Source organism: Cotesia typhae, unplaced genomic scaffold (genome assembly GCF_013202065.1).
Source record: "Cotesia typhae breed Kobodo isofemale line unplaced genomic scaffold, CoteBio_Ctyphae contig_22, whole genome shotgun sequence".
Classification (NCBI taxonomy): Eukaryota; Metazoa; Arthropoda; class Insecta; order Hymenoptera; family Braconidae; genus Cotesia; species Cotesia typhae.
This window is the reverse complement of record NW_027423728.1, coordinates 5,222,363-5,249,232: the sequence shown is the minus strand read 5'-3', so window position 1 is coordinate 5,249,232 and position 26,870 is coordinate 5,222,363. Positions and strand designations below refer to the sequence as shown.

General features: G+C 29.0%; 6 protein-coding genes across 9 annotated transcripts in view; 1 reads left to right on the top strand and 5 right to left on the bottom strand.

The window, feature by feature from the left end:
- Positions 1–7: 7 nt before the first annotated feature.
- On the bottom strand, positions 8–1,794 carry LOC141524149 (uncharacterized). The gene is made up of 3 exons (XM_074237821.1): positions 1,634–1,794; positions 297–578; positions 8–205 (listed from the first exon to the last, which is right to left on the bottom strand). Exons 1-3 carry the CDS (start codon positions 1,653–1,655, stop codon positions 147–149), a joined length of 363 nt encoding a protein of 120 aa, XP_074093922.1. The 5' UTR covers positions 1,656–1,794; the 3' UTR covers positions 8–146.
- A 1,397-nt stretch (positions 1,795–3,191) lies between these two features.
- LOC141524498 (uncharacterized) lies at positions 3,192–7,097 on the bottom strand. 3 transcript variants are annotated; one of them, XM_074238437.1, is made up of 4 exons: positions 6,959–7,097; positions 5,372–6,232; positions 4,319–4,558; positions 3,192–3,493 (listed from the first exon to the last, which is right to left on the bottom strand). In XM_074238437.1, the coding sequence occupies exons 2-4, from the start codon at positions 6,225–6,227 to the stop codon at positions 3,261–3,263; spliced, it is 1,329 nt and encodes a 442-aa protein (XP_074094538.1). In that variant the 5' UTR covers positions 6,228–6,232; positions 6,959–7,097; the 3' UTR covers positions 3,192–3,260. The 3 variants fall into 3 exon arrangements, with proteins under 3 accessions (XP_074094538.1, XP_074094539.1, XP_074094540.1); XM_074238438.1 differs by having other exon boundaries at positions 5,384–6,232; XM_074238439.1 differs by having other exon boundaries at positions 5,372–6,217.
- Positions 7,098–8,218: 1,121 nt separating this feature from the next.
- LOC141524493 (cilia- and flagella-associated protein 43) overlaps positions 8,219–26,870 on the top strand; it is a 35,852-nt gene continuing 17,200 nt past the window's right edge. Inside the window, exons 1-2 of one of the 2 annotated variants that reach the window (XM_074238425.1) lie at positions 8,219–9,118; positions 9,212–9,383. In XM_074238425.1, coding sequence (XP_074094526.1) covers positions 9,099–9,118; positions 9,212–9,383 — 192 coding nt within the window. In that variant the 5' untranslated portion in view covers positions 8,219–9,098. Of the gene's footprint in view, positions 9,384–26,870 lie in introns of both variants that reach the window. The other variant, XM_074238424.1, reaches the window with a different exon arrangement.
- Positions 9,186–11,827, bottom strand: LOC141524502 (A disintegrin and metalloproteinase with thrombospondin motifs like). Its single transcript, XM_074238443.1, has 8 exons — positions 11,686–11,827; positions 11,527–11,616; positions 11,242–11,422; positions 10,950–11,173; positions 10,610–10,755; positions 10,341–10,523; positions 10,107–10,253; positions 9,186–9,920 (listed from the first exon to the last, which is right to left on the bottom strand). The coding sequence occupies exons 1-6, from the start codon at positions 11,731–11,733 to the stop codon at positions 10,412–10,414; spliced, it is 801 nt and encodes a 266-aa protein (XP_074094544.1). The 5' UTR covers positions 11,734–11,827; the 3' UTR covers positions 9,186–9,920; positions 10,107–10,253; positions 10,341–10,411.
- Positions 13,573–26,239, bottom strand: LOC141524041 (uncharacterized). The gene is given in 4 exon segments (XM_074237686.1): positions 13,573–19,348; positions 22,146–22,729; positions 22,732–23,168; positions 23,171–26,239. Coding segments are annotated over 4 exon segments (9,471 nt in total). The 5' UTR covers positions 26,187–26,239; the 3' UTR covers positions 13,573–13,914.
- Positions 20,979–22,134, bottom strand: LOC141524501 (ankyrin repeat domain-containing protein 61-like). Its single transcript, XM_074238441.1, has one exon. It carries the CDS (start codon positions 21,991–21,993, stop codon positions 21,079–21,081), a length of 915 nt encoding a protein of 304 aa, XP_074094542.1. The 5' UTR covers positions 21,994–22,134; the 3' UTR covers positions 20,979–21,078.

The following is a 26,870-nucleotide window of genomic DNA, read 5'->3' as shown; positions in this document are numbered from 1 at the left end:
CCTTACATTCAATTTTAATTTATTTTTTTTTTATTTCACTTTATTGAGTAATCTAATTACTTACAATATCTACAATTTAAATGTTAATCCGTTAATAGGTGCGTGTAATTTATATTGAGTACATCGGAGTTTGATAGGAGTTTTGTTTAAGATAATCGGATGCCACCTGATCCAGGACAATCGCCCTTGTTTTTGACCGCGAGTTCTACAAAAAAAAATTGTTCATTAATTTTTTTAAACAAATTCTGACTATATTTTTCCGTACAATTTTTTAGAATGTAAAAACGATTACTTACTAAGTCCCATTTCACAGGCGACAGTTTCCATACTACATTGATTGGCGAAAGTACGAGGCTTGAAGTTGGGGTTAGCGGGGTCGTGGGCGCACACGGGCTCAACAGTCGACGGACAGTTTTTCACACACTCTTTCCTAACTGTTTTCGGTTTTTCATCTTTTTTCCGGGCGTCTTTTACGCTCTTCGGCGTCGTCGATCCTGGCTTCATTTCTTTCGTTTTGTCGTCTGCTGGCGAAGCGGAGGCTTCATTGCAGAGTGCTACGATGCACACTGCGAGCAGTGCTGAAAAGGAAATTTTAATGAATTGAAAATTTTTAAGTTTAATAGCAAAAGTAAAAGGTAAAATTTTAAGCTTTGATGAAGATTTATTTTAACTATTTATGTATAATATTATTCAGCGATGTCAATAACATTATTTCCATTAAGAAACGTTTACTTGAATGAATAAATAATAATTACTTCGTAATCGTTTATTTTTTGAATCATAATTTATTTTCAAAGTCAATAAAAAATTTATTAATCTCAATAAAAACATAAATACTCATTAATGAAACAATTCAAAAATAATATAAACTCTACTCTTATTGTTCAATTGTGACAGTAATTTTTGTAGGAAAATTTTTTATTTCTTTCCAATTTGATAAATTGTTTTATGCAAGCTTCCCAAAAAATTTTTTTTAATAAAAATTAATTTTTTAATAATATTTTTGAATTTCTTCTCAATAATTTTTTTTATATTTCTTCTTTTCGTCCCAATGTATTTTATTACATACATCCGAATTTTTTCTAATTTTTCTTGATTTCTTCTCAATACTTTTTTTTCTAACAGTCATTTTTTCCAATCTTTATGTATTTCTTCCTAATCTTTTTTTCCAAGTCCATTATCCTAAATATTTATTAATTTTTTTACAACCAATTAACCAACTAAAAAATTTTATTTCAATATCGAAACTAGAAATGAAAATATCTATCAAAAATATTACCATTTTGCAGTCACTGTAATATCTAACCGCCAATAATTAAAAATTACAATTTAAAAAAATGGCTTCATAATTTTTCACTACATTTAATCACAATATGCAAAATTTAATAGCTTTTAAAATAAATTTATACATTTATAAATTTAACAAAACAAAATTATTGTTATTAAAATAAAAATATTCCCTTTAAAAAATGTTCTTAAATAATTTAATCAATAATCAACAAATCATTCACTTTTCATATCAATAAAAAAAAGTCCTTAAATTTTTTAACAAATTAATTCAATTTAAAATAATATAATTCACTATTTGGATAAAATTTCTATCAATAAAAATAACAAAATAAAAAGTTCTTACCAATAACAATAAAGGTTCTCATCTTGGAACAAAAAAGCTACCAACCACAAAGCAATAATTAATAAAACAGATAAAAAAGAATACCGGTACAATTAATGAACGCTCAGTAGAATAATACAATAGTGACTGGATACAAGATACGTCCAGCATCCGCGTTTATAACCAATTGTCGTAAACTCCCCCACCTGGTAACCTGAGCAGCGTTATTATCATCATCATCAAATAAATGATGGACCGGTTGGTTCCACATTAAGTTATTTAAGTGACCGGTGAATACTGGTCACTTTTGCTTTCTACGTCCTTTTATTTCCTCCTCTTCCTCCTCATTCCCATTTTAATAATTAGATGATACTATTTACCGCGACATTACTAGCTTACACCGATTACAATGACCTGGTGTATCAGTTTGCCAATTTACCCACAGCTTCTCCGTTATTCCCACTCCCAACTGCTTAAATGACGACGAGTTAGATTGTATCACGTACAAATTGTAAAGTTAATGTAATGGAGGTTTACGGTTTTTTTTATTCCACAGTTACTCGCCAATAAAAATTTATTGAATGTAAATACATATATGTAATATCCTTGAATTATTTATTGCCAGTGATGGTTTTGCTAGCAGTAATTAATTCCACACTACAGACCACAATTATCGTCTTAGGTGACATAATTTTTCGAGGTCAGAATTTTTATGGGTCATCAAATTTAATTTTTTTTATTAGTTTTTAAAATTATTGAATCATCTGAGCAGGTGATTAGACGAATTAGATCTTTTTAAACGAATTATCGAGCAAACGACAAATGACCTGAGCAAAAAGGAAAAATTCAACAAAGAATCAGCGATTGCGATTTATATCAAAGTTCATGCTTACCCACTGGATGAATGATGATCCAAATTTTTTTCGCTAACGGAAGTGGGGTGGAAACTTCCCGTTCATTGGACGATAATGTTTGAATAAATCAAAACTATTTCACGCGCACTACTTTAAAGGTCTATTTGTCGATCATTTTCATTGGGTAATTACTTCCAGTTAACGATTTCTGCTTATTTTTTTTTTTTGGAGTTTCTGGTTAATTATAAAACCACATTTTTAAGAATTAATTTCTGTATGTAAGAACAAGTTTTAATTTGGTAGTTTTAGAGCATAATAATGATTTTGCATAATAAAATATCTATAGAATCATTAGACTTAATTTTATCATAATACTGCAGCTTTACCCGAGTGCTTTCACGTCTCTTATCCCTCACAAACGTTCATTTGAATTGCTAAATATCCTTGATCTTCTTATCGTCCTCCAGGTCACACTGTTCCAGCTCTTTCAAATCGAAAGCGCTTTCATTCTGCGAAACTACGAACTACATAATACACACACCGAATGAATTAATCTACAGTACAAAAATTTAATTAAACTCATTCATAAAGTACGTGAGTCAAATTAGGACGACTTCATTCTTTCACCTTCAATTTAAATAATTTTACAAAACTATTCAACTAACTCACAAAATAAAACCAAATACTTTTAATAAAAATTTTTTTATTTTACATAAATTAAATAAATTAAGTACATGGCAGTTTTAGTAATCATAATTATAAATAATAAATAAAAGCTAATAACAATAAATTAATTATGTTTTACTATCAGTACTCATGTATTTTTCTTCAGCGACGTAATTTTTGAATAAATTTATGTAACTACTCCATGATTCATTTGCTAATAAAATTTTCTTCAAACGGCAGCTTAAATCATTGCAGTTTTGACTTTGGATGCTTTTTTCGTTATTATTATTGACCTTGTATTCGTCAATTGAATCTAAGACAGTTGCCGTAAGTGAATTAAGACGCTCAAGAGCAGAAGTAGCTGCAAAAAAATATTTTTTAATAGTCAAAATTTTCAGATAAAAAAAAAAAAATATTTATAATAGAAATTTTTCATAAAAAATTTGTAATTCGTTTTTTTATATTTTTAAAATATAAAATTTTCAGCTTAATACTATTTTTTGAAAGTTATCTTATAATTTTATGAGTTTCAAAAATTGAACATAAAAATGATCAAAAAAAAAAAAAATTCATATGAAAAAGTTTTATTTTAATTACATTTTACTGAAAAATAATTAATAAATCAAGATAAAATTTTTTCATCAAAATCGAAAATGCAATTTTGTTATTTTTGAAATGCATTTAAAATAAAAAAAAAAAAAAATAGCAAATAAAAGTTACGAGAAACATTCTTTACCGAAAAATAATTAATTAATTTTTATATTTCAATTTAAGTGCATCTCAAAAAAGACAAGCTTAATTTTTTAATTTTTCATGAAAAGCAAAACATGCATGCAGTACCGCAATAGCCTTGATGTAAAAAGTTAAATAAAATCAGTTAAAAGCAAACAAAACCCGATACGTAGATCAACAATATGATTAGGTGATTCATCGAGTCATTAAATAATTATGCATACAATGTCAAAGTATAGATGCATAGATATGTTTTTTTATTACATTATATTATTTTATTATTATAGCTAAACTACATTAACGTTGGCGGCGGAAGCTATATATCAATGTGTTTAACGTTAAATTTAAGTGCGAAAATTGTCACGTACTGTAATTATTTTATTATTGAATTTAAGTGCGCATGTACGAGAAAAATATTATTACAAAGAGAGGTAGAATCTAAAATTAAACTTACATTTGAACACACGGCTTTCATCATCATCGCTGTCATCGTCGTTATTTTTCATCTCCAGCTTGGGGATAAATAGTAATAGGCATATAACGGCTATAAATTTGACGATAATTTTGAATATTACTAATTTCAAAAGTATTTTAGCAATAGTGAAGGCGTTTAATTTCAATGCAAATGGCCAGGAGAAATCGATCGCTGGCATCAGTTGCGGTAGTGCATACCCATTCCATACACTTCCATATTCTGAACAATATGTTAATTATGATTAGACAAACTATATATAAATTTGAAACGATGTTTACCATTCCGGTGAACAGTTTTAGTTGATTCAATCTAATCGATGATAAATTTAATTCAATCTTAATTTTCATTAATTTGAAATCAGTTTTTAAATTGTTAGGAGATTTTATATGAACAAAATTCAACCTCATTTTATCGATGAAGAAATCATTTATCAACATGTATGATTATATACGGCTTTTTTGTATATAATTAGACAAAAGTTTTTATATATGATCATATATGAACTTATAAAAAAAAAACGTTATTGTGTTTATGTATAATTTATTTAATTCCATACACGAAAGTGTATGAAAAAATATAAGATCATATATGATCAGATATTTGTGATTACATATGATCATATATGATTAGTTGTAAATAATTATGTATGATTAGATATATATAAGATTATTGATCAAGCATATCAAATTCATAGAATCACATATGATCAAATATATATGACCATTATGATCAGTAGAGCTTGAAAGATCGCGTTTTTTTAATTCAAATATAAAATGAAATATATGAGATTATATATAATTATATGATCAGATATGTTCCCACATATGATCAGATATATGTGATCATATGTTTGTTCATATTTGATCAGATATATTTGTATATGATCAGATATTTACGACATTTGACTAAATATATGTGATCACTGATCACATATGATCATTTATGATAAGATATCTATAGACTATTTTTCCTGACAATTTCTTTCAATAATTGCAATCTTGATTCAAAAAAATTTGTTAATCCATACACTACCTCGAGCCTCACCTTGCGTAGGTCTATTAGCGGGTAAATAACTGTTTGACGGTCCATAAGAATTTTGAGTTTGAACAGATCCATAACTAGTACTGGGAGGACCATAACTGCTACTAGGAGCACCATAACTACTACTAGGAACACCATAACTGTTACTAGGAGTTCCATAATTGCTACTAGGAACACCATAGCTGCTACTAGGAGTTCCATAACTGCTACTAGGAGCACCATAATTAGTCTGTGGAGCTGCTGGTGCGCCATATTGAGTCTGCTGAGCCGGCAATGAATACAACTCATTTGACGACTGGGACGGATACTCTTGGCTGGTTCCATGAACGATTCGCGGATTGGTATTATCTGACGGTGGGCCATACTCGGGCCGGTAAACAGGGCCTTCGTAAGTCCTACGGACAAATTTAGTATTCTTGGGCCTTGAGTCAACATTGATAACGCCTTCACGTGGATCTTTACTTGAGTGGGAGTGCTCCAGCGCCTCCAAATAAGTATCTTTGGTATTCAGACTCACAGTTTGATCAGATAGGCTCGACTTATCGTTGGATCTCGGGTAAACTGGAAAAATATTGGAAGAGGTAGAGGTTGAATTCAGTGTCACTGTCGCTGTTGCACTGTCGTACTCATTATTGAGCGGGTCAGATCTTGCTTCGAGTTTTAGGGTTGATGAACTTGTTGGAACAGGATCTTTAGTCGTAGGTTTAACTGGAGCAACGTCGATCGAGTTAACAATACCCGTTAGAATTGACAAAATTAACAGAACGCTTGACACTGTCAATTTTCTCATTAGTCCGCTCATTGTCGTTTTGTTCTGATACCGTGGTATCACGTGCCCTAGAATCATAAGCGCTTTTATGTCATTGTTAATTATTATTTTTAATTTGAATTTTCGAATTTGAAAATTTATTTCTTCAAGAAAATATTAAATAAGTTCAAAAAAATTAGCTTAAATTTGAAATAAAAGTATAACCCAAATTTTCATGAATTTACACACATTTATGATAAAAAATGACGTGAAAAAAAAAATAAAGATTTCGATAGCTTCTTTGCAGATAAAAATTGGATTTTATTATTTTTTTATTTTTTTAGAAGTATATAAAAAACGAACAATTTAAAAAAAAAAAATGATCAATTTAATCAAAAAAATAATAAATAAAAAAACAAATTAACATAACCCAGCATGGCTTGATTGACCCCACTTGTAAATAATTACCGAAAATTTTTCGTATTTCTTAAAATTTAATTTTCAAGATTTTAAAATTGTTTGAATTTCTTTTTTCTTAATGCTACAATGTGTAATTTATTTGTAAATTTCTTCCATAGAAATGGAAATATTTTAGAATATGTGTCTACTAACAGATTTTTCTATGGCTTCAGCTGTTGAATATATAATTACAGTTTGTAAGTGCATTTCAATTTACTTAACGGATTTTATATATACGTAAAAATTTTTGGTAAAATTAATACAAGTGTAAAAAAATGTGTTCATTTTTTACAAAAAAATGTTTAGTGTTTGTGAAATCAATATATGATTTTTTCCTTAAGATAATAAACAAAAATTAATTATCAAAATACCTTTTCAATTAATAAAAAAAAAATCCAATAGTTAAAGAAATTCACCAACTATCACATAATAAGTAAAAAAAATTCACAAATTTCTCATCCAAAAGCCAACAATTACAGTACTATATAACTGACAACTATAAAACTATTTATAAACACAACACTCTCTGATTAACACGAAGCAAATAAAAAAATTTCTAAAGCAACGGCAGGTATATATACGCCTTCGGTATATAGTGGGGCATGGGTTATTTTTTTACTCCACCAGGCAACAATTTGAGCATACATTCCTAATTACAACCATAACACTTACTTATTTAACTTCTTTATCCTTATTTTAAGAAAAAATAATTAAATTTCTCGGCAGTAAATTTTATTTACAATTGTTGTAAGTCATCGTCGTAAAAAATTTACTGACAAATTAATTACGGATAATAGAAAAAAAATTTGAATTATTATTGTAAATAAATATTATTTAGTTTTATTAGAAACTTGAATAATTTTAGCCTACTTGTAAAAAATTTTTTCTTATTTTAGCAAAAATTAGTGATACTAATTTTTTTTTTAATTAATTATTGAAAAAAAAAAAAAAAAACGCAAGTGTAGAAAATTTAATGAAATACAAGTACAATTAAAAAAAAATTTTTTTTGTTCATTAATACCATGATTTCCTTTAAAAAAAAAAAAAAAAAAAAAAAAAATTAATTTAGTATCAATTTACAAGCATGCATAAATACAATTGTAAGGAGCATTTAAGTAAGTAAGTACGTAGTAAGTGAATAAGGTATTCAGAATGCGAAAGTGTCCAATACAAGACGTACATCGAACTCTTTTAAAGGCGCAGTCACATTATTATGTATTGCCAGTGTCTGTGATAACGGTTAAAGACAATACTACCCGATAATTCATTTATTTGATCCAGTGACATACTTATACAAATATAAATATACTTAACAATGATTATTATTATTATTATTATTATTATTATTATTATTATTATTATTATTATTATTATTATTATTATTATTATTATTATTATTATTATTATTATTATTATTATTATTATTATTATTATTATTATTATTATTATTATTATTGTTATAGATGTCTAATTAATTGGGATGGTGAATACTAAGACGGAGGAAGCTATTTTATTTATATTAATGAATAGCCAGGGAAACGTATAGCGCATTAAGCGCGAACGGAGAATTGAATAGATTTTAGCAGGGTACTTAGTATTTAGTGCTCGACGGGTATTACTAGTGAGAACAATATCCCCAGTCTCTGTTGCCTGAGAACGGAAAAATGAATTCTAAATGGAGGAATATTAAACAATTATTTATTATTAAAACTAATACCGATCATTAAATGAAAGTACATCATGTGCTCTGGTTTGTTATTTGTTCGAGAGCGATAAAGTGTGCAGTAAATGTATACTCTTTAATTTATAATTGAGCTTGACGTAATTTTGGCTGATTTTTTGGGTCATATGAATAGAGAAACATCAATTTTTTTTTTTGGGCTAAATTAACTCATTTTTTTTTTTTATTTTATTCAAGGAAATTTTGTGTTGATACTATCGTAAAACATTTTTCGCTTCATGATGAAGATTCTTATCCATAATAATTTTATGAACGGGGTAAATTTAAAAAATTTGAAATAACGAGCAAGTTGGAGTGTTTTTTTATATTTGGAATGTTATTTAAAAAAAAAAACAGCTTTTTATCAGAAAAAAAAAAAACTAGGATTAAAATTCTAGTCTTAATTTTAAAAATTTATTCAAATGTCGAAAAAACAATAAATTAAAAAAAAGGATAAAATTTTTCATACAAAAATGCAGCGTGTTAAATAAATTTAGCTGTTAATAATTTATTACACTGAAAAAAAATTTCTTTAAGCAAAAGCACGTATTCTATTCGTTTTTACACGTAAACTCAAGAAAAATTACAATAAACATTGTTTCTAGTTTGTTTATATATATAAAAGGAATTATCATATGAAAACAGTAGTAACTTCCTTTGCTCGGCACCTGAACTCCTCTGTTAATCAATAAAGAATTGTTTGCGTTTCCCGGCGACAAGAACCAACGTGACTATTTACCCAAGTCTACTATTCAATTGAGTTTATTTTTAAATGAAGTTTCTCTGCTAGAATGCCGGCTAACGATACTAAGTAAATAAATAAATAAATAACTGTATATCTGATGATAAACAACAATCAAAATGAATTTTTCATTGACTTATTGTTTTTTTTTTTTTTTTTTAGGTGGGTCAAGTTCGGTGACATAAATAATATTGTGTTTTTGGGCAAAGATATAATAGCTTTGTCTTCCGGTTACCATATATTGTTTGTTAATCTGAATACCAAGTATGAAAAAATTGAAAAGTTTGATAACAAGGATCGAGGCGATGGAATTTCTTCTTTCTCTGGACATCCGGTAATTTGCAAACAATATTTATGATTTTGGTTTTTTTAATTAATATTAACAAACATAAACCTCATTTTTTATTATATTGTAAATCATATTATTTAAAAAAGGATAATAGATTGAAATTAAACTTAGATAAAATGTTTCATTTTAAATAAATGTTATTACTTAAAAAAAAAGCGATGATAAAGAATATTAGCTGTTGATCGTGACACCAATAAGACGTCTAATCAATAAACTTGAATTTCATAAAACTAAAGATTTGCTAAGACTCTTCTTTCATCAACACACTCTCCATGTAAACAGATTTTATTTTCTGCGCAAGAAGTCCCATCAGCTGCTGGTCGACCATCGTAATCAGCTTCCATACCTTCCTTATTTTTGCATCTAAGTGTTTTGCACATACGTTCTTCTTTAACTGGAATTCTAAAATTTTCGTCCCTTTCCTGACACTGCGATTCCAAGCTTATTAATTTTCCTAGTAGTAATCTTGACAATGGTTTTCCTCGAGGAGGCTCATTCCATACACAAGAAGCATTCGGCAAACTAAAAAATAAATTTTAAAATTTTAAAAAAATAGAAGCAACCTATATCAACAATTAATTCAGAATTATTTATATTTTCATGAAAATTACTAATTTAAACTAATAATTACATCTTTATAAATTGAAAGTTCAACTACTGAATGCTTTACATTACAACCTTTTAATTTAATTTAATTTTATTACGTACGTTAATAAATACTCGATGTTTTCTATAGAGCATCGTGAAAACGAATGTGAATATTGAGAGAATAAATTATAAGTACTGTAATTAGTCATAATTGCACCGTCTTCAAAAGAACAATCGTTGTATTCACCATCATGAAAAGAACCAAGTCTGAAAAAATCGATAGAAGATCAATTATAAACATTTAGTCAATTCGAATAATTAATTTATTTAATAAAATGTGTTGTTATCACTTACAAGTGTGCCAATTCATGAGCTGTTGTGCGAATAGTCTCAAAGTGTCCTTTTTCTTCGACAATCGAAGTTTTCTATTCACTTTTTATGTCTTCACGAAACTTGCATATGGCTGAACCATGCGAAAAGCCAGCGGTGCCGGGTTCCCATACTCCATCATCGTTTACAAAGTTAAGATGGTAGTGTCTGTAATAAGAAAAACGAAATCACTTACATTTATTGATTTTATTTTTGAATTAAGATCACTGTAAATAGTAATAATACTAGCTTACGTTATCATCCTGAAAGCTGCGTCATAGTTTGAAATCTGCAGTATATTTCTATGTTCGTATAACCATGCTGACATTCCATCCAATGTTACTGATACATCAATTCTGTCTTGGCTATCTGATTGAATGTAACTAAGAGCTTTTTCATTCTGAAATGAAATTAAAAAAAAATACTATTTAAAATGAAATAAAATTAAATTAAATATAAAATGAAAATGAAAAAAAAAATACTATTTAGCTGTGGAAGTAAAAAAATAGTCACTCAAAAGTAGAATCACTCTACTGTTATAGTTATTTTTGATAAAAAAAAAAAAAAAATAAATAAATAAAATCAAAACAGTACCTGAGCTACAATTATTCCAGCAATGCTTATCTTGATCTTGGGATGTTCAAAATCCCTATACAAGGTGTCTACACTATTCCAATTCGCAAGAACATATATAATAGTTTTGTTCATATCAAAATTCATTAATTTGAAGAAATTAAAATCTACTATGACAAGAATTTCAATATACGCAACTTTACGTTGTTCTGCAGAACGTCCTGATCTTTGCACGCTCAACAATGCTGCAAAAAAAAAAAAAAAAAAACTTGATGAATATCTCATCAATAATGAAAAATGGTTCATCACTTACGAGCCATTAAGTTTTGACCGTCAGTGTTTGGTAGTTGAGAAATAATATGGTATGATTTGTCTTCATCGTCAGAATCGATTTCATCATCAATAGATCTGTTGGACCGACTTTGGTTGAGAGACCTTCTGAGACGTTCAGGCATCGGACTTACATGCCAATTTTTGTATCCAATAATTCCGCTCTGAATTCAAAATTAAGTATAAACATTCTCAAAATTTATTAATGCTTCACAAAATTTACTTTTGATCTTAATTAAGTTTTATCAAAGTATTATAAAAAACTTACCATTTCTCTGCGCCCTCTATGAATTTTGACGGACAAAGTAATCCCGTAAGATTTTTCTTGATGAATATATTGAGAAACCATTGACATACTCTGAAAATATATTTATTATTATGGCCGGTTGCTTTAATAATTTCATGATCAACTAAAAGAAAAATTTACCACAGAAGACCTTCTGACTGCTAATTTTCTTTTTTTCGAATCATACATAGCTTCTTTGATCGGAGTGTTGTCTGTCACGAATACGTCATTCAAAGGAGTCAAGTAGTGTTCAATTTCATCACCAAAAGCTCAAATTTTGATGTGATGACCCGCTTCAACAGACCGCTTTTGAAGTTTTGGCGACTGGATCTGGCGACTACTTCATAAAGTGGCACTGCAATTTCATTTTGATAATAGCAATTAATCAAATCAATGAATGTCAGTCAAATTTAAAATTTTGGATTTTTACTTGTCTATTTACTCACCTTCCGTTCCTGCTGTACCAAATACACCAAGTCTTTCTTCAGGTGACATCTCATGATGGATCTGTTAAAAAATAGCAATAACATTTTTTTTATTCTGCTCGTTTTTACGGCGGATTTATGATGGTGATTTCGAAAGTATCAAAAAATTAATACTTATTTCGATAGCTTTTTTGCCTTCAAAAGTTGAAAAAAATTTTGGCTCTCATATTTTTGAATAAAATTTCTATTTTTTCTTTTTTTGATTTTTTTGATATATTTTTTTTTTTGAAAAGCACAAAAAAAATGAACAATTTAAAAAAAAGAAAAAGTGGAATATCAAAATTTTATAAATTATTTTGAAAATTTTTTAAAATTGTGATAATCAACTTTATTTTAAAATTTTTATTTCTATGTATTTTTCAAAAAAAAAAAATCCATTGAAATAAAAAAAAAAATTTCGTTCAAAAAATGAAAATTAAAATGATAGACCCCACTTGTAAATTATTACCGAAAAATTCCACATGTAAAAATTGAAAAAAAAAAAAATTTTTTTGAAAAAAAAAAAAAAAAGAATTGTAAAATCATTGATTTGTCCCAAAAATTAAAAAATTTTGTAGATATCTGCTCATTTCAGTATCATCAAAGAATTACCTCTTGGAACGGCGCTCCAAAAACTGTGCCAACAAGAAGAAACCCGGCAATTATTTGGATTGACAATCCTAGAAAAGATTTTTTTTATTGTTATAATTTAATCTTAATTATTCTTGAGGTCTGAAGAAGTAAAATGATGCTTACCAGCCATATTGATGCTCTAGTTTCGCCAATTAATGTTTTTAGAGTACGGTTTAAAGCGCTCGGATAATCTGATGGTTTTTATAAGACTTTAGTCGATTATAAACCCGATTATGGAGCTTAGAATTGACTGTTTGAACACTTGTATGCACAATTCGATACTATTAAAACATATTTTTACGATGATAGTGTTTACGATGACTATTCATCGTAAACAACATTAATCAAATTGTCGGAGTTCTGTACTTTGAAAGGCTGAGTGCGAGTGCCTTTGTTGAACACAAAAAATAGTTTCTATCTATTGAATTATAATAAAAATAATAATAGTAATAGTAATAGTTTTTAATAACTCATGCACTATATTTGTTAGTAATTCTCTGGTTGTTTATTTGAATAGTGTGCCAATCAATTGATAATTCAACTGCGTTTGATCATTAACAAAAGTATATTCAACTGATATTGATATGATATGATATGACAACACTTGACTAATAAATCAAACGTAGCTTTGGGGAATAAAAGATAAAAATAAAAATAATATTAAAAACTAATCACAAATTATATTTTATCATTTTTAATTTTATCAATAGATATTTGACTCATCACTGATGCTCGCAAGTATTTTTTTAACGTTTAACTCTTGAATGAAAATTAAGATCATGGCAAGTATCAATAAAGAGGCGTAGAAAACTATTAAAATATTGCTAAATTTATCGGACAACAAATCCTGAAACCAGAGTTTTCAATTTATGCAAGAAAGATTGTTTAAAACAGAATGCGGCCGAAAAAAATTTTAAATTACAAAAAAACATTTTTTTCTTTAATAATAAAATTTATTTATTCATTGAAATTAGATGATCGGAAAATAACACTGCTTGTTTGTTTGAAATTTTGTATCTTTCAAATTTATTTATAGAATTAGTTTTCTATAAACTTATAAAATGATTATTCACATATTTCACATATTTAATTATCTTCTAATCATCACTGTGGAATTTTTTTTTCAATAATACATTTTCGTGTAAATAATTGTACAAAATAAACAAGTCATTGTCAAATCAAAAAAAAAAAAATTCCATCATTCATTTTATACAATTTTAAAAATTCGCAACATCATTGTAATTTTCATTAAAATTCTTGGCATTATAATAATCTATTCAATGTGCACTTTTTCAACAAATAGATAAGCTTCATGTGCATAAATTTCAAAAAATTTATCATCTGGAAATTTACTATTTTCTGCTTCAAGATATAATTGTTTATTATCGTTATTGTGAGCACTCAGTATACACTGCAAAATATCAAGATCTTTAATTCTTTTTATCTCATCAACTATGGTAATGTCACATTTTATAATTGCATCAAATACTTTGTCAATAAGTTCTAAAAGATGAATAATGTCCAAATTTTGTGACAAATTCACTAAAGATTTACCGCCAAAATTAGTTGTCACATTATAAACTGCACCATGCTTTAGTAAAATTTTAACAATCTCATAACGGTCGAATAGAACAGCATATACAAGAGGTGTACCATAGTCAGCTTTCATGTTTATGTCAGCATTGAAGTCTAGTAAAAGTTTGACAATATCAGAAAAACCATTCTGGCATGCGTAATGCAATGGTGTTAAAGAAGTAGAACTTTTGGCATTTACCAAAACCTTTCGTCTCAAACAATCCAAACATCCATTGTAATCACCTTTTTTAATATAAGTAAACAAACTATCTATTATTTCAAGTAAAGAGACAGTCAATTCATCTTCTGTCAAATGTATTGGTTTTTTATTCTCAGCGTTTTCAGAATCATAATGTGCACCATTCTCCAACAAAATTTTAACTATTACTCTACGGTTACCTCTGGCAGCGGCATGTAAAGATGTAAATCCATTCAGATAACGACCGTTAACATCAAATCCCTTTTTAATTAAGAATCTGACCATTGTTTCTCTACCGTAATAAGCTGCATCATGTAAAGGTTTTAATTTAGTACTTATTTCATTGATAACTTTCACTTGAAATAATTCAACTAATAAGTAGAATGCATCAAAACTATTTCTTATAATTGCAATGTCTAGAGCGGAGAGATTATCTTCATTCCTTAAGTGTGGATCAGCTTTGTTTTTCAATAAATAGTCTACTATGTCGGTAAAGTTAAAATATGCAGCACACATGAGTGCTGTTTCTCTAGCAGTTGAAAAAGCATTGATATCTACTTTTTTAGCAACTAACATTTTAACAATGTCTAATTGTTCAAATTCGACAGCTCGATGAAGAAATGGTACTCCATAAGGTAGTACACCGTGAACATTGACCCCGGACTTAAATAATACATCTATAACGTCTTTGCATCCAGAGCGAACAGCTGGATCCATACAATGCATATCATCATAAATTATATTCGCTCCGTTGTTTATTAAAAGTTGAATCAATTCGGTACAATTCCAACGACACGCTATATACAAAGGCGTTGCGTTAAAATCGTCCACTGCGTTAACCAAATCTTTATTTCTGTTTATAAAAGTGGCGATTACGTTAAATTGACTATTTTCTATTGCTGTATGAATTGGAAGTTTTTTGTGCTTTGTTAATACCATAATATCGACATATTTAGATAATAGATATTCTACTACCTTCAGATGATTTTTCAATAAAGCTAGATGCAGAGGTGTCAAACCGAGAGCATTTTTAATATTCAAATCACAACCACCCTCACCCAACAATTTTACAATTTCATAAAAACCCTGATGACAAGCAATACTTATCGGACATGAAGATTCTTTCGTCTTTGTATCGAGATCTACATTTCGACTGATGAAAAATTCAACAATTTCCGGATGATTTTCATGTACAGCCGCATGCAATGGATTATAGCCGGTATCAGTTGCTGAATTGACACAATTAGCACCGCGCTCATACAGAAATTTAACAACTTCGAGTCTACCATTCATTGCCGCCAAATATAGTGGAGAATGATATTTTCCATTTCTTTTTAGCACTTGTCCTTTGCGTCGAAGTGAATAACTAATTAATTCAAGATTACCGTGTATAGCAGCAAAGTGCACAACTGAATTCAGAGTACTACATTGATCCAAGTCTACAGCTTTATTTTCAAGTAAATATTGAGCTACCTCACAATGACCTTTTTGAGCTGCAAGAATCAGAGGAGTATCCAACATTGAAGTTGCAGCGTTAATTTCAGACTTGTATTTTATCAATAACTTAACGACTTCAAGATGTCCGTTATCTGCTGCAAGATGAAGAGGTATCCAGTTAGATATATCGAACTTATGGACATTTGCACCATTTTCAAGCAAAAATTGAACGACTTTATCATGTCCATATTGAGCAGCCGCGTGCAGCGCTGTAATTTGATTTTTATTACTGAAATGGATATCTGCTTTTTGTGAAAGTAAAATTTTTACTGTTCCCAAATGTCCATAGAGAGCAGCTTCAAACAGAGGTGTTGTTACTCCATCCGAACAGTAATTTACATCGGCTTTTTTAACCTTAATTAGATATTGTGTCATTTCTTCATATCCATTTTTCGCTGCTATAAGAAGTGGAGTTTGCCTATCCTTAGTTTCAAAAAAATGTATTTCTTCATTACTATGTTCCAGTAAAATTTCAAGAACATCTTTACAATTATGTAACACTGCAGTTTGGATTAAATCTATATGTGGAGTTTTATAGTTATGTGGCAATAGTACTTTGACGATTTCTTTGTAATTACAAAGAACTGCAAGGTATAATGGAGATGTCTTAGAAAAATCTTCAACTTCAGGGTTTCCTAGATCATTTATAAGCCATTTGACAATTTCAATTTGTCTATATCTTACAGCAATATGTAGCGGAGATTCTCCATTTACATTTCTGACATTATTTTTTATCTTTAGATTAATTACAAGCCTAAAAACAATTAAATTACCTCCTTTAGCAGCGTAGTGTAAAGAACTATACCCACGATAATCTAACCCGTTGATATCTGCGCCTTTATTAATTGTATATTCTAATTTTTTTATGTCACCTTGTTCAATAGCATAAAACATTTCATTTTGATTAATAATGCACGATAAATGTCGACTGTGTCTTAATTTCAATTCTTTTATATTATTGTGAAAAATTCTGCCAATTTTTTTATCTTTAATTTCATCACCTCTTACACACAGTTTTTTAGCATTTAAAAATATAACCGTAGCTGGATCAAAAATTTGAAAAACTAAAAGAGAGTGAGCCAAATAACGATATAAAAATTTTCCCACTGTAATGGGTGCCGGGTTATCAAGCAATGTGTAGTTATCGACTAAGTTCTTTGCAGCATCCAAAATAGACATTAATTCCAATGTTAACATTTCTACCGATAATTGTGTCGATAAACTTTTAAATTTGTCTATACTTTCACCACTTTTATGATCCCCGAAAATGTTTTTTAAAATTTCAACTTTTGAGTTATAATCATTGAGTACCTGAGTCGATAGTTCTTTTTTTTCTTGCGTAGAATTCATGTTATCGTCCAGATTTAACGCGACAGAATATCGTTTTGACCACACTTGTGAATTCAAAATTTCAAGCCATTCATAGCTCTGGAGTCCATTCCCAATCACGACAAAAATTCGAACCACTAATGACATCATACGCTCATATTTACTCCAAATAAGACGAGAACTAACACTATACACGGCGCTAAGTATATAGGAACAAATTGAAGTCGGACCAACATATAATTCAGTTTCATCCAATTTGTTTGTCAATGCAAACTTTCCTTCTATTTTTATTTTTTGAAACATGTGAGAATTGATAGTCGCTTTATTTATATGAATGCACATGTTTTGAAAATATATCAAGTTATCAACATGCCCAAATCGTTCTGTTGCATTTATTCCTGTGACTTCAGTTCTACCTTCTAAATAGTCACATACCGATGTTTCTAAATCACTATCGGGTTCTATTAGATTATTAAACTCTGAAGTTAGTGTATCAAAATTCCACGTTTGTTCGACTTTATACTCTTCAAACCACTTTTGATTGAAATTTAAATCAAGAGAATTTATATAATTTGTAAGATCTTCGGGAGTTTTCATTTCCAGAATTGTTTCTAACATTACTGTAATGTAATGTATTAGAGTAACATGAAGAATAGTCTGGGCCATCCATTTAATCATCATCAAGTCATCTTTAATAACCCTAAAAATAACTTCTTCATGAGGGTCATTAGGGTTTCCCTTACTTAACTTGCGTGTTTGAGTGTGAATAAATAATGAGTTGTGAAAATTAACGATAATCTGTCGTGTACGTGAAGGCAATGACGTCAAAAGCAGTAAGCTCAGGGATCTCGTCATGTTCGGAGATTCCCAATTATTTTTCATCATTTCGGAGATTACGTGCAGGGCCCTTTTTATTACCGCCTGTCTATATGTTAAATCCGAATAAGACTTTATTAATATTTGAATTGAATGGTTTATGAGGTACAAAGCATAAACGTCTTTTAAACGTTGATAATCCTCAAAGAATTCTCTAATTTTAGGATTAGATTTAAGAATTTTAGGTATCATTTTAACTCTAGTTTCACGAGGATAGTTCTTCAAACTATCAAGGTTTTCGTCGGAAATGTTTTTCATTTCATTCTCAAGAATATTTGCAAAAAGATCAAGATAATTAAGTAATTTACTTTTCGGCATCAAAAACTTGTATAGATTCATATTTTTAACTTTACTATGTTCTTTTGCAGAAATAAACATAAGCACACAGAATTCGATTTCTTCCCACAAAATTTTCGAGTATGTTGCCTTCATTTGTTGTTTTAGAATATTGATATTATAAGTGATAAATTTTGAGCGCAGAAATAATATACTATTTAGCTCATCAGTATTTGAATATTCAGCTATGAATAAACGAATAGTTTCAATAAGCAATTCAGCACGTTCTTTTATATCCGACAGCGAAAATGTTATCTTTGTATCTTCCTTATCATCCGTATAAAAGTTATAATCTATCAACCGTTCAGTAATAAACAAAATTAATTTGTTTGAGAAAATCATCCTTTTTAGATTCGTTTCAGTATAAGCGACTGCAAGAGCTTGATACATCTCTTCAGAATTAACATACCCTGGCCATTTATAAAGTAGCACCTCAAGAAAATCTATATTTTCATCACGAATAGCATAGTAAAAAGCATTATGGTTTGCGTTATCTTCATCACCAGGTTGACAACAGCGAGCGTAAGATTGGTTATTCTTATCCATAAGATATGATAAAATATCACTTCTATTGTACTCACAGGCCAAAATAATAAAGTTACCAATTTTTGTTGCGTTCTGGATGATTTCTTTTAATTTTTTGGGTTTTCTTGTTTTCATAACTAAGAATACCAATAATAAACTGAAGATATTTTTGAAATCATATATCTCACCATTTCTAATAATGTTCTTAGTAGCGACAGATATAACTTCAGATAACATAGCAGTTTTATAATTTTTGTCATGTTTTTGATATTCATCAAGAACCAATTCTTTTGTGCCATCAAAATTTCGCGATGCTGATTTGTCCGCCGAATTATCTTGGTTTTGGGAGTGCGGCATGTTGATATTTTCACTAATTTATTAACTTGCAGAATATAGTCCAATTGTTTCATGAAATTTGTCTCTCAGACCACGTTTTTATGCTGAAAAATATATTATTAAATAAATGCTCCATAATTTGTGGATTTTTATGTAATGCTTAATAATGAGGTTGAATCATTTCTTAAATATTTTAAGCTTCAATCACATCAGTTTTATTTTTATTCTTATATCTTAGCAGCTTAAAAGATCAAGTACTTACTACAAATTTTCAAGGACGTCTCATTCTATACTCAATTACTGAATGGATAATGATGGAAAAAATCACAATAACCGTCAATCCCTATAAATTACGACTATTAATAATTAATAACAAAATATAATAATAAAAATTAATTTTATGTACCTATTAATTAACAACAACAGATTTCCGAAAAATGCACACGTGGCAGGTTCCAATCACTCAGTTCGAAATTCAATTATTTTTTGCAAATAAAGACTGGTTTAATTGCAATCGAAGTCTGCAATTGATAAATAATATTTTAATTAAATTATTATGGTTTAATGCAACGTTAAATTATTAAAAATAAATTTTAAATAAGTTACTAACAGAAAAATTAATAAATAAAAATTAATTTCGTCTGATTTCCACAACATAAAATTTATCTACACTCGAGCTAAGACAAAGACCTTCTATTTCATTTATTTCTTACATGAACCATTCTCCTACGGTACTATTCGATAACTAGTGAACGATACTGAAGTAAGCTGACATCTAATTATTTTTGAAAATTTTTTTCAACATGAAAAATAGAAAATCACATGAACACAAGCCATATGATTGTGTTGACTGACATTCAAGAACCAGTGAGTCATTTTTCAAAAATTACTAAGTTATTCACTGAATACTAACTTACTGAAATTTTTTTCTATTTTGAATAGTCTTAATCAAATATTGGTAAATATTTTCATGTCGGATTAACTATTATTATTTTCATTTTTTGAACGAAATTTCTATTTGATTTTATTGATAGATTTTTTTTTTTTTTTTTTTTTGTTGAAAAAACATAAAAAAACAATTAAAAAAAGTCGATTGTAACAATTTTAACAAGTCTTAAAAATTATCAAAAAATTTTTTTAATTATATTTTAATGATAACTAATTTCTTTCCAATGAATTATTATTATAATGATAAAAGTAATAGTCTTTGATGAACTCATGCAGTATATTTGTTGATGTATTTCCTGGTTGTTTGTTTGGATAGTGTGCCAATCAATTGAAAATTAAACTGCGTTTGATCATTAATAGAAAATATTGATATGAAATGATATAATAAGTTGTCATTGACTACACTTGGCTAATAAATCAAACGTAGCTTTGTGAAATAAATAATAAAAAAAAAAATGATGTCACAAATGTTAAAAGCATACTAAAATTTAGTCTAAATATTTAATGATGTTATGATTTGTGTATAATTAAATGAGATACGTAGTAAAAAGAATTTATTATATGAAAGTATTATTTTATTCAAAAATTTTTGATGGAAATACTTTAACCCATTCTATGACACCAAGAGTAGGATTTAAATCACTTAAGAATCTAGAATTTACATAAATAGTTTTTTTTTTTAAATATAAAATTTTCATATAAATAATCCTAAAAAATTAACAAGTCATTTTAAAATCCAAAAAAAATTCCATCATTCATTTTATACAATTTTAAAAATTCGCAACAATATTGTAATTTTTATTAAAATTCTTCGCATTATAATAATTTATTCAATGTATATTTTTTGACACATAAATAAGCTTCATGTGCATAAATTTCAAAAAATTTATCCTCTGGAAATTTACTATTTTGTGCTTCAAGATATAATTGTTTATTGTCGTTATTGTGAGCACTCAGTATACACTGCAAAATATCAAGATCTTTAATTTTTTTTATCTCATCAACTATGGTAATGTCACATTTTATAATTGCATCAAATACTTTGTCAATAAGTTCTAAAAGATGAATAATGTCCAAATTTTGTGACAATCGCGCTAAAGAGTTGCCGCCAAATTTAGTTGTCACATTATAAACTGCACCATACTTTAGTAAAATTTTGACAACCTCATAATGGTCGAATAGAACAGCATATACAAGAGGTGTACCATAGCCAGCTGTCATGTTTATGTCAGCATTAAAGTCTAGTAAAAGTTTGACAATATCAAAAAAACCATTCTGGCATGCGTAATGCAATGATGTTAAAGAAGAAGAACTTTTGGCATTTACAAAAGCATTCCGTTTCAAACAATCTAAACAACCAATGTAATCACCTTCTTTAATATAACTAAACAAACTATCTATTATTTCAAGTGAAAAGACTGTCAATTCTTCTTCTGCCAAATTTATTGGTTTTTTATCAACTAAACATTCGGAATCATAATATGCACCATGCTCCAATGATGTTTTAACTGTTGACCGATTGTAACAACTGGCAGCCGTATGTAATGCTGTATATTCATCTAAATAACGACCGTTAATATCAATTCCCTTTTCAATTAAGAATCTGACTATTTTATGTCTATCTTGAATCGCTGCAATGTGTAAGAGTTTTAATTTATTACTTGTTTGATCGGTAACTTCCACTTTCAATGATTCAAATAATAAGCAGAATGTTTCGACACTGTTTGCCATAATTGCAATTTCTAGAGCAGTGTGATTATTTTTATCTTTTATATCTGGATTGGCTTTGTTTTTCAGTAAAAATCTGCTATGCCCGTAAAGTTACAATATGCAGCGATCATAAGTGCTGTTTGTTTAGCACCCGAAACAGCATTGACATCTACTTTTTAGCAATTAACATTTTAACAATCTCAAATTGTTCGTATTGGACAGCTCGATGAAGAAATGGTATTCTATGAGGTAGAAAACCGTGAACATCGATCCCGGCTTTTAGCAATACCTCTACAACATCTTTGCTTCCTGACATAATAGCTGGATCCATACAATGCATAGTATTGTAAACTATTTCTGCACCGTTCTTTATTAAAAGTTGTACCAATTCAGGATGGTTCCATTGACACGCGAGATACAGAGGCGTTTTGTTCCAATCATCCTGATAGTTAATCGAATGTTTGTTTTTGTTTAATAGAGTGGCGACTACGTTAAACTGATTAGTTTCTGATGCTAAATGAATCGAAAGTTTCTTGTTTTTTAATTGTACCATGACATCGACATTTTTAGTTAATAGATATTCTACTATCTTTTGATGATTTGCTACTATAGCTAGATTCAGAGGTGTCACACCCTGTTCATCTTTAATGTTCAAATTACAACCAGATTCAACCAATAATTTAACCATTTCATACAAGCCATTATGAGCAGCAATACTTAAAGGAGTTGAGCACATTGCAGTTCTTACATTAATATCTACTTTTTTTCTGATAAAAATTTTACTATTTCTAAATGATTTTTATCTACACTCGCATGCAGTGGTGTATACCGATTATATTTTGTACAATTCGCACCGCGCTCAACTAAAAGTTTCACAACTCCGAGTTTACCATAATATGCCGCCAAACATAGTGGATCATCATCATTTATATTTCTTCTAAAAATTTGTCCTTTACGTCGAAGTAACAATCTCATTAATTCAATATTACCGCTTATAGCAGCACAGTGTATAGGGGCATCCATTGAATCGTTAAGTGCCGTCTCTACAGCATTATTTGACAGCAAGAATTTTGCTACTATAAAATGACCACCGCCAGCTGCTAAATGAAGTGGTGTGTCACGTTCTATAGTTGAAGCGTTAACATCAGCCTTGTATTTTACCAATAGCTTAACAATATTGAGAGATCCTTTTTTGCTGCAAGATGAAGAGGTGTATATCGATCTAGATCGGTCTTATGGACATCTGCACCATTTTCAAGCAAAACTTTAACTACTTCATCATGTCCATTTTCAGCAGCGATGTGCAGCGCTGTACTTCCATTTATATTGCAAAAATTGATATTCGCTTTACTTGATAGTAAGATTTTTACCGTTTTCACATGACCATAGAGGGCAGCTTCGAACAAAGGTGTTAAATCTCCATCTGAACGGTAATTTACATTAGATTGAAAACTAATTAGATACTGTGTCAGTTCTTCATACCCATGTTTCGCTGCTACATACAATAGGGTTTGATTAAGTTGATTTTCGTAATAATCTACATGTTCATTTGTTTCTTTCAGTAAAAACTCAACAATATCTTTACGATTATTTAACACTGCCAGGTGAAGCAAAAAATTATGGGTATATCGATAGTTATGTGGCAATAACAATTTGACAATGTCGTGGTGGCCGCAACGAATTGCAAGGTATATCGGAGTTGTCTTTGAATAATCCTCGATTTCAGGATTATTTATACCTCTAATAAGCCATTCAACAATTTCAATTCGTCCATATCTTACAGCAATATGTAGCAGAGTTTCTCCATTTACATTTCTGAAATTATTTTTTACCTTTAGATAAATTAAATGCTTAAAAATAGCTAAATTACCCCCTTTAGCAGCGTAGTGTAAAGAACTCCACCCATGATAATCTGTTCCGTTGATATCTGCACCTTTATTAATTGCATCTTCTAACTTTTTCATGTCACCTTGTTCAATAGCTTGAAACATTTCATTTTGAGTAATAATGCATGATAAATGTCGACTGTGTTTTAATTTTAATTCTTTTATATTATTTTGAAAGATTTTGCCAATTTTTTTCTCTTTAATTTCATCACTTCTTAAACACAGTTTTTTAGCATTTGAAAATATAGCCACACTTGCATCAAAAATTTGAAAAGTTAAAATAGAGTGGACTAAATAATTATATAAAAATTTTCCCGCTAATATAGGTGCCGAGTTATCAAGTATTGTGTAGTTATCGACCAAGTTCTTTGAGGCATTCATAATAGACATTAATTCCAATGTTAACATTTCTACCGCTAATTGTGTTGTTAAATTTTCATATGTTTCCAAATTATCACCACATTCATGATTCGTCAAGATGTTCTTTAAAATTTCGATTTTTGAGTTATAATCATTGAGTACCTTTGTCGATAGTTCTCTTTTTTCTTGCACAAAATTCATGTTATTGTCCAGAATTAAGGCGCTGGAATATCGTTTTGTCCACACTTGTGAATTCAAAATTTCAAGCCATTCATAGCTCTGGAGTCCATGCCCAATCACTAGAAACAGTTGATTAAATAACAGCATCATACGCTCATACTTACTCCAAATAAGATGAGGACTACAATATATCATAGCGATAAGAAAAGAGGTAGAAACGGAAGTCGATGCAAATTTTAATTCATCTTTATCCAACTTTTTTTCCAATGCAAATTTTGCTTCTGATTTTAGTTTTTGGAAAATATAATTATCACTGAAACTGTTCCAATTCATTAATCTGCACACGTTTTTAAAAGGTTGCAAGTTTGAAACATGCAAAAATCTATCTTTTGCATTTATACCGCTTAATTCATTCTTATCAACTAATGATTTGAGTATTGTCGATTCAAGGTCGGTTTGCACATCTGCAAGAATATTGAACTCTGAAATTAGCTTATCATAATTCCATGGTTGATCGACTTTATATTCTGCAAACCAATTTTTATCGAAATCTAAATCAAGAGAATTTATATAATTTTTAAGATCTTCGGGAGTTTCCATTTCCTCAATTGTTTCTAACATTACTGTAATGTAATGTATTAGAGTAACATGAAGAATACTCTGGGTCATCCATTTGATTATCTTCAAATCAGCTTTAATATCATTGAAAATAGTTTTTTTATTAGGGTCATTAGAGTGTCTCTTATCCAGCTTGCGTGTTTGAACATGAATAAATGATGAGTTGTGAAAATTAACGATAATCTGTCGTGTACGTAAAGGCAATGACGTCAAAAGCAGTAAGCGCAGGGATCTCGTCATGTTCGGTGATTCCCAATTATTTTTCATCATTTCGGAGATTATTTGCACGGTCCTTTTTATTGCCATCTGTCCACATTTTGAATCTAAAGAAACATGATTATCGTTTGAATCCGGAAAAGACTTTAATGATATATTCACTGAACAGTTTATGAGGTACAAAGCATAAACGTCTTTTACACGTTGATAATCCTCAGAGAATTCTCTAATTTTAGGATTAGATTTAAGAATTTTAGGTATCATTTTGACTCGACTTTCACGGGGATAGTTCTTCAAAATATCAAGGTTATCGTCGGAAATGTTCTTCATTTCATTCTCAAGAATATTTGCAAAAAGATCAAGATAATTAAGTAATTTACTTTTCGGCATTAAAAACTTGTATAGATTCATATTTTGACCTTTACTACGTTCTCTTGAAGAAATAAACATGAACAAATAGAATTCGATTTCTTCCCACAAAATTTTCGAGTACGTTGCCTTCATTTGTTGTTTTAAAATATTGATGTTAAAAACGATGAATTTTGAGCGCAGAAATAATATACTATTCAGGTCATCAGACTTTGAATATTCAGCTATGAATATACGAATATTTTCAATAAGCAATTTAGCACGTTCTTTTATATCCGACAGCGAAATTGTAATCTTTTTATCTTTCTCATCATCTGAATAAAAGTAATGATCTAACAACCGATCTGCAATAAACAAAACTAATTTGTCTGATAATTCTAATCCTCTTACCTTCGATTCGGCATAAGCGTCTGCAAAAGCTTGATACAACTCTGCAGAATTAGCATACCCTGGCCATTTTTCAAGTAGCACTTTAATAAAATCTATCTTCTCTTCGCGAATAGCATAGTAAAAAGCGTTATGATTTTCGTTATCTTGATCACGAGGTTGACAACAGCTAGAGTAAGTTTGATTCTTCTTATCCATAATATATGTTAAAATATCACTTCTATTGTACTTACAGGCCAAAATAATAAAGTTACCATTTTTTGTTGCATCCTGGATGGTTTCTTTGAACTCTTTTGAGTTTTCTTCTTTTCATAATTAAGAATAACAATAACAAACTGAAGATATTTTTGAAATCATCTGTCTTACTATTACTAATGATATTCTTAGTAGCGACAGATATAATTTCAGATAACATTGCAGTTTTGTCATTTTTGTCATTTTTACTATATTCTTCAAGAACCGATTCTTCTGTGATATCAACGTTTATCCATGCTGATTTATCCACCGAGTTATTTTGGTTTTGGGAGTGCCACATGTTGATATTTTCACTAATTAATTACCTTGCAGAATATAGTCCAATTGTTTTATGAAATTTGTCTCTCAGACCACGTTTTTATGCTGAAAAATATATTATTAAATAAATGCTCCATAATTTGTGGATTTTTATGTAATGCTTAATAATGAGGTTGAATCATTTCTTAAATATTTTAAGCTTCAATTACATCAGTTTTATTTTTATTCTAATATCTTAGCAGCTTAAAAGACCAAGTACTTACTACAAATGTTCAAGGACGTCTTATTCCATACTCAATTATTCAATGGATGATCACGGAAAAATCACAATAACCTTCAATTCCTATACATTACAACTATTGATAATCG

Bases quoted from the DNA above. Each gene is read 5' to 3' on its own strand.
- LOC141524149 (XM_074237821.1), bottom strand. From the start codon at position 1,655: ATGAGAACCTTTATTGTTATTG. The intron at 579-1,633 runs GTAAGAACTTTT...TTTCCTTTTCAG, and splicing joins GAGAACCTTTATTGTTATTG to CACTGCTCGCAGTGTGCATC. The intron at 206-296 runs GTAAGTAATCGT...TTTTTTTTGTAG, and splicing joins CGCCTGTGAAATGGGACTTA to AACTCGCGGTCAAAAACAAG.
- LOC141524498 (XM_074238437.1), bottom strand. From the start codon at position 6,227: ATGATTCTAGGGCACGTGATACCACGGTATCAGAACAAAACGACAATG. The intron at 4,559-5,371 runs GTAGTGTATGGA...CATATTGTTCAG, and splicing joins TACGCAAGGTGAGGCTCGAG to AATATGGAAGTGTATGGAAT. The intron at 3,494-4,318 runs GTAAGTTTAATT...ATTTTTTTGCAG, and splicing joins TGAAAGCCGTGTGTTCAAAT to CTACTTCTGCTCTTGAGCGT.
- LOC141524502 (XM_074238443.1), bottom strand. From the start codon at position 11,733: ATGTATGATTCGAAAAAAAGAAAATTAGCAGTCAGAAGGTCTTCTGTG. The intron at 11,174-11,241 runs GTAAGTGATGAA...TTTTTTTTGCAG, and splicing joins CGGTCAAAACTTAATGGCTC to CATTGTTGAGCGTGCAAAGA. The intron at 10,524-10,609 runs GTAAGCTAGTAT...TTCTTATTACAG, and splicing joins GCAGCTTTCAGGATGATAAC to ACACTACCATCTTAACTTTG.
- LOC141524501 (XM_074238441.1), bottom strand. From the start codon at position 21,993: ATGGCAAACAGTGTCGAAACATTCTGCTTATTATTTGAATCATTGAAA.